General features: G+C 42.7%; 1 protein-coding gene across 1 annotated transcript; it reads left to right on the forward strand.

Annotated features, from left to right (window-relative positions):
- The first annotated feature begins 536 nt into the window (after positions 1-536).
- Positions 537-5,359, forward strand: LOC118418865 (galactosylceramide sulfotransferase-like). The gene is made up of 7 exons (XM_035824961.1): positions 537-804; positions 1,648-1,901; positions 2,239-2,395; positions 2,752-2,959; positions 3,201-3,346; positions 3,764-3,908; positions 4,291-5,359. The coding sequence occupies exons 1-7, from the start codon at positions 593-595 to the stop codon at positions 4,786-4,788; spliced, it is 1,620 nt and encodes a 539-aa protein (XP_035680854.1). The 5' UTR covers positions 537-592; the 3' UTR covers positions 4,789-5,359.
- The last annotated feature ends 2,318 nt before the right edge of the window (positions 5,360-7,677 follow it).

Genomic DNA, 7,677 nt, shown 5'->3' on the forward strand with positions numbered 1-7,677 from the left:
TAGATAAGTTGCTTGCTGCGCGAGCCCAAGTGATAACTATTGCTAGGCATGCCTGAGCACATACATTGTGTACATTCATCATTGACAATGTCAGACCGTATTGCAATGGTAAGCGCTAGGTTCTGTGTCCGAAGCTGTACGTGACGTTGTTGTCTGTGATATAACTGGTGGCAATCTGGCGTATATATGACGGGTATCTTATTCGGTTTTTGTCGGATACCTGCATTCGATGGGACAAAGGTATGTTTGATAGAGAAATGCCTTTACGTGTTCGACAGTATTCTCGGTCATTTCGTGCAATGAATAAATAAATCAAACATACTTTTGTCCCATCTGAAGATTGAACTTTCAGAGACAAATAAGATACCCGTCATATATACGCCAGTATGTCTCCAGTTATATCACAGACAACAACGTCACGTACAGCTTCGGGCAAAGGACCTAGCGCTTACCATTGCAATACGAGCTGGCATTGTCAATGTGGCATGTACACAATGTATTTGCTCAGGCATGCCTTGCACCAGTTATCACCTGGTGTAGCACAACAAGCAACATATGTCCTCCATGTTTGCACCACAGTTCCAGTTTGGCAATGGCTGCGCTTCGTAGAAATATCTCCACTAGCGTGAATTCCGTGAGTAAGCGAGGAGAGACGAACCCCAAGCAGCAACATCCATTCTACAGCAAGGCCGCTGCGGCAGTGCTGGGGGTCATGCTCGGAGCCGTTATGACTTACTTCTCTCTCTACGTAGACATGGGCGGCTTTCAAATCACCGCGGGAAGACGGGCGTATGCGCTCCCCAGGTAAGTGTCTTGATGCCGATTTTCGTAAGGCACACGGGAAGCCTATAGCTAGCGGTGATTTACGGGTCCCAGTCTTAACAGTATGTCAATTTAGCCTTTTTTTCGACAGCATAGGGAAGACACTAATGTGTAGGGTGTGGTCTTGGAAAGAACTAGTGAATCGAATCATAAACATCCGGAAGAAATGTCGTACTCGTGTCGTGTATTGTATAAAAATTGCCTTACTTTTAGTCATCGGCAACAGGTCGGTCTCGTGCAGTATCTATCAATTCAGAAGGGTAAAGTTCTTCATACATCTCAGACATAAATGTATGTGTGACAACCATCGCTTAGCCCGATACATATGTGGAAAAAGTAGTATTTTGTATTCACCTCTGCAAAATTATAAACTATTTCTGACCAAGCAAAACCTGACGATTTTATAACACACCCACAATTCCCTCTATCATGGGATGAATTTAACACTGGCGAAAACGCATTTTTCGTTCCAACTAGACTTTTCAACATATTTCCGTTAAGTCTGTGCCGAGACCTGGTGTAAGGCCGGACTGACCATACTTTGTGCATGTTGACACTGGCAATTGTTACTATAGCCGATTGAGACATGGCAAAAGACCTACTGTTTGACCATTCCAATTCATTGCACACCTTAGCATACTTAAGTTACGGGCGACATGGATAAAAGACAAAAAAACACTCCTTGTTTACTCAGCAAAGCGGTTTTCGTCCAACAGAGTGGACGCTTTGCTCTTTTGAGTAAGTGTTTTTCGTGGAAGGTTGGCATTTACCGGATGAACTTCACGAAAGCAAACGGACTTGAAACGAAATATGTTTGATTTTCAGGGTATCTCCAATGTCCGATCGTGCCACTGGTACCACTAGACCAGCTAATTCATCAGGCGAACTTGCTGAAGGCATAGCGGCAACGCTTCCAGGCGTGCCACATCCACAGATGTCCTGCAGTGCAGAGAGAATACACTTTGCCTTTGTCAAAGTGCACAAAGCCGGATCAACAACTCCATACACCATCTTCCAGCGGTTCGGACTCAAACGTCATCTCCAATTCGTGTTGCCTAGCAACGAGAGAGTAGATGTGGGTGAGTTTAAACCTTTGCTTAGATGTATAACAGTTATGTTCTGTGCGTTTAGCAAAAGAAAAGATTTCTAATGGGGGCTTTTGGAAATATTTTTGTCAAGGTCCTAGTTTTTTTCGGGGCTTATACTTTATGGTTTGACACGAAAAGCTATATATATATACAGTCAAGGCGAACGTCATTTTCTAAAGGTGGCTTTCAGACGTATGTGTTCGTATACCTTGGAGCAAAAGTCATCTTTGCCAGAATTTCTAGGACAAGGCTTAGGTTTGGCACGCATAGGCAGTTCAACAACTAATTCGCGTTTCATGACCACTCAACCAAGACCCCTTACCTCCAGGTTGGCCGTACCTGATGAAGAAAGAGGACTACCTCCAGCCCATTCCCGGCCGTCCATTTGACCTGCTGGTGGACCACACGGTGTACAACAGGGAGATCTTCAGGAACCTGCTGCCTAACAACACTGTGTACCTGGCTATAGTCAGGGAACCGTACAGGTAACATCGATCACTGAAAAACGTTCAACATTCAAGATTGCACAAAATATATACATCATTAAAAATATGTATGCCTGTGACCGACATATGGAGATGATGATGATGCACGACTTTATGCGTCTTTATTTCGCCCGAGGGCACCTGAGGAAGTGAAACATCCTTAATACCATTCACGTGTCACTCTTTCCAATCTTATTCAATTACTGTCAAGTATTCTCATCTGCTTTAATCATGTTTTAGGGGTTACCATCCTTCTTCTGAATCCGTGAGGCTGCCGCTAGTTGAGCTACAGAGACATCCCCTACAGCATAATAATGACGGAATTCAGACTGACTATCTAATCGCTTCTTTTGCAGCCACCTTAAATCAGTGGTAAACTGGTATGGAGTGGCGCGAAAGTACGGACTACAGAATGACGACCCAGTCGAAGCCCTACTGAAACATCCTGAAGAGCTGGACCGGCAGTGGCTTGTACCCAGTGAGCACAAACAGCCATTTTCCTGGACGCGGAACTTCATGTCCTACGACCTGGGCCTGCCGATTGCTCTGACCGATGACGAGATGGTACGATAAGTAACGTTACTAGTACTTATTTCGTTATGGATAATTTTGAACTTGTCTCCATTAAAATTGGACTTTGTCCCACTGGTAACTGCCTTTCGTAATACAGCAGAACTGGTTTTGTATCTTTTGTCCTGAACATTCTATGTCTCGTTGCTTTCGCACAATGGTGCAAACTTATTGTCGAAAAGACGTTACAAGTACCGAGATGATACAGTCATCTACAATATTTGATCAAACACAGTTCATTCAAAAGTACATCGCCCAGTTGGACCGGGACTTCCTTCTGGTAATGGTGCTGGAGTACTTCGACGAGTCGCTAGTCCTGCTGAAGCGCTACATGTGCTGGCAGCTGTCCGACATACTCTACAAAGTGCAGAACAGTCGAGAGTGAGTATAGGAACAGATATGATTGTAAGAATCATCAATAACTGGATATCATGATCAATACACGAGTTAAAACAATACGAAACGGATGAAACATACCATACACATAAAACGCAATATGCAAAATGAAGTATCGGTGTGGAACCGTATTTGACCATTTGAACAGAACTGCTGTTCCATCTGAATCACAGAAGTACCGTGTCCTATCGTGGTTACCATCCGGGTAGTTATTCACTCCTATGTTTACTTCTGCTGGGAAGCGACTGCATATAGTGTATAATAAACGTCAGGACGAACTGCTTTCGGGATGATACCGACACTATTAAACCGTGTTCCACAAATACGGACCATTCCAAACTGTCATTTCATGATGATTTTAAGTGATTCTTACCAACCCAAGCTCTTTATTTTCCGCATTAGATACGGTTATAAGAAGGATGACCTGTCCCCTGAAATGAAGGAGATCCACAGAAACTGGAGCATGGCTGATTACCTGATCTATGAACACTTCAACAAAACCCTGTGGGAGAAAATCGCAAATGAGGGGGAGGACTTCTTTGACGAGGTGATGTGTCGATCACTCTTTTCTCTTGGGCTTTAATAATAGTTTACTGGAAATTCTTGCCCGAGAGCTAATTGCAGGTAACGTAAAAGGGGACAAACGTTGTTACCTCCATAGGAGACATGATTATTTCTAATATGTATCAAAATATGTCGGAATGTTAAAGGCCATGAACTTTGTTTTTAGTAAGCAAGTAAGCATCTAAATAAGAATAGGTATCCATTTTCCCGCTTTGTCATGATAGATCTATCAACACTTGATATACGAATAGGAAGAAAAGCTGTGATACAACGGACACTTAAGTCGTAACCTGCAGTGTGGTAGATTGACTGTCAACATGAGTTTTAAGATTTTCCCTCTCACTTAAAGTATTGTCCTTTTGCAGGTGACGCGGTTCAAGCAAATCAACCAAATGACCACTCGATTCTGTGACGTAACAGTCGTCAGTAATGACACAACAGACAAACGCTTCGGGACTACCCGGTGGAATAACGAATTTGTCATTGACAGCACATTTTGCGGGGTGTTGAATAGTAGACACCTCGTCGCCTTGAAGACGATACACGTGACAGAGCTGCGAAAGAACGGAGTCAATATGCTATGGCCGGAATGGCTCCCTCCCCCTCCATCTAAATCTGCTGACAAGAAGCCAACCAAACCTCTGCAAAATCAACCAGTCCCGGCCAAACAACCAGTTCCGGCCAAACAACCCGTCCCGGCCAAACAACCAGTCAAGACCAAACAACCCTCCGGCCAAACAACCAGCTCCGGCCAAACAACCAGTCCCGGCCAAACAACCAGCTCCGGCCAAACAAGCAGCTCCGGCCAAACAACCAGTCCCGGCCAAACAACCAGTCCCGGCCAAACAACCAATTACGGCTAAAGAACCAATCCCGACCAAACAACCAGTTCCGGACACAAAAACAGTTCTAGTCCCGGCCAAACAACCTGTCAAGACCAAACGTCGAAACTCAACGAGAAAATGACGTCACTGACTGAAGGAAGATGGCGGAGGGATGTGGAATTTACATCATTAGTACTGTGCAGTCAGAGAATATGTGCATCTAGTCAACTTTAATAGCACGGTTTTAAATGGCCCCCGACATACCGATATGAAACATTTACCTTCCCACGAGTAGAGGGCAGGCTACATCTTTAAGCCATCATAGGAAGTGCCTTAGAGCATTTGTCGACACGCTTGTTGCATCACTTTTGGTCCTTACGTCACTTTGCACACGTTGGTGTAATGTTGGCATTCATTTTCTGTATACTTCTTGGAGTTCGAAAGGATGTTTTAGTACATGTTAAGATATGTTGCCTTTTGTGATAACAAATATAAAGATATCGGTACAACAGAAAATGTCGTACTACAAATATCGTATTATGTTTAAATTTCCTTGCTGCAAGTGAGTCCCTGTTTCTAATTAAGTAATTATATGTTAACATTCACCAAACGCGTCATTTTTGTGATTTATTTAAGGCATTACATCACCGCTATTCCAACTAATGTTTTAGTGCCGAACATCACTTTTTTGGCGATAATTGGCTGTAATTGAATGAAACTCAATAGTATTAAGACTAAGAAGTTAAAGGGACTATAACCCCAAAACAGACAACAATAAAATATGTTTAATTAGAATCTGCTTGAAATAACTATCCGGAACAATAAATTAGGAACAGCAAGTGAGAAATCTAACGACGAACGTCGCAGGAAAGGTTTACAAAGTAATTGTGTTGGCTGACCTGCCTATCAAAATATTGCGTTTTGTGAGTGAATTAATATTGGTTGCCTATTTACATATATCTAAAGTGAGCTGCAGCCAACATGCAGATGCAAAAACCAGCTGCTTAGCGTTCCAGTCTTTCTGTGAGAAACAGCCCTTTGTGCACAAGCCACATTCCAGATATCACTGTCGCTGACGATGGCGACACCGAGCAGTGAGAAGCCATGTGTACGTCAGGGATTCAACTTTCTCATCTGTACGGTACTTCTTGTTGCCATGACTTGCCTATCTATTTATTGAGACGTCATCAAACATCGCCCAGGATGTCGCCTGTCCCGACGCTTCTAATGACACTGGGTCAGGGTACGTTGGTAGGAAGGCGGGGAGGGGTGTACATATTGCGAGACAATAATATCAGTCTTAGCTTCAATCAATAAAAACGATTTTTAATTGCTTAAGCTTCTTGGATGTATTGAAATATAGCTATTACATAGTTCATGGGTGGCCAAAAAGGCAAGGCTCATCAGTATACAGAGCTTCATGATTGAAACAAATCCTTTTTTCGCTTCGGGAAGATGGCAGGTGTTCAGCTCTAGAACTCTACAACGGCCTTGGCTGGTTGTTTGATGGAATTGCTATGAATTTAAAGGAATTCGAAGGTTATCCTGTGACGTTGCAAGTATCTTCGTGAATAGCGTTTTCTTGAAGGTGGAAGAAATGACGTATCTTGTCTTAAATATGCACAGTGTACATATACATAAATGCATGATCCTACGTTGCAACACTTCCAAAATTACAGTACCAAGGGAAGCTGCAAGGGGGCCCAAAATCTGATCATTTTCAGCTTCCATGACACACCAGCACATTAAGTATAAAACCAATCCACCCAGCCGTTCTTTAGTTATCTTGCTCAAACACACACAGACACACACACACGCACACACACACACACACAAACTGTAGAGAAAATATAACCTCCATGATATTTCATGGAGGTAAAAATGCCGTTGCGTATACGTACATTCATTCAAGACAGACGTTGCACCGCCCTGACTCCTAGTAACCTTTGGTCATGTGATCGTCACTCACCTGCCAACAACTCAGCAAACATCGGTCAAAGTTCGTGTAAGTTCGCTGCGGAAGTTGAATTGGTGAGTCAAAATATTAACGTTACCTTCTTTGAAAGCTGACCATTTTTGCTCTCATTTTTGCTTACTTTCAGACGCATTGTCTTCTACTTGAGCTTGCTTATCATTCGTGGATAGCTTATGAATGTGGGATAGTAACGCAGTGTTAAATTTTTACGTGTTGACTGTTTGTCACAAACACTACCTCTTTAGTGGTAGAGTTCCGTATGCATTTCTTAAAACATATCTACATGTATTTATGTCCATTTATTACATATATACAATTGTATACAACTATATACATATATAAAATATGTATATAGTTCACATACATATTGTATATATGGTTAGAATCTTCAAGAAATATGTCGTCAAACATGGCGCTACCACCATAGACTGCAGTATGACAAATATACGTAATGGAAACAAAAAGGCTCTTCTTGCAATTAATTTGTGCTTGTTTTATTCTATCAGCTCGACACAATGGTACAGAGGTACATTTTCGTCGTGGGTCTGTTGATGGTGGTCCTCTCCGGGACCACGGCGTGTCCGAAGTACTGCGACTGCCGCTCTGGTGGTCACCAGGAGTACTCTGTCACCTGCCAGGGACCAAACATCACCGCAGTACCCAGGGACGTACCGAAGAACACGACTGCTCTAATCATTGGTCAGCACTTCACATTCACTCTAAAAGATTTTCAAAACTGGTTTCTTTTCCTGTAAAGTAGATTGGAATCGCCATGTTTTCAAATGGCCTCTGTATTTTGCCATGACATTTGTGCAAATATGTTTCGAGGTTTGCTCCAGTTAAAAAAAAGCTCCTTGGTTAAGACAAACTTCAGCATATTTGGTACCTTCTTTTGGATTGAACAGTGGTTCAGTAGCGTCAACTTGATTAATTAAGTTTGCGATTCATTTGCA

The sequence above is a fragment of the Branchiostoma floridae genome, chromosome 7, assembly GCF_000003815.2.
Source record: "Branchiostoma floridae strain S238N-H82 chromosome 7, Bfl_VNyyK, whole genome shotgun sequence".
NCBI lineage: Eukaryota > Metazoa > Chordata > Leptocardii > Amphioxiformes > Branchiostomatidae > Branchiostoma > Branchiostoma floridae.

Coding starts and splice junctions, on each gene's coding strand:
- LOC118418865 (XM_035824961.1), top strand. CDS start 593: ATGGCTGCGCTTCGTAGAAATATCTCCACTAGCGTGAATTCCGTGAGT. Junction 805..1,647: donor CGGGCGTATGCGCTCCCCAG/GTAAGTGTCTTG, acceptor TTTGATTTTCAG/GGTATCTCCAATGTCCGATC. Junction 2,960..3,200: donor CTCTGACCGATGACGAGATG/GTACGATAAGTA, acceptor GATCAAACACAG/TTCATTCAAAAGTACATCGC.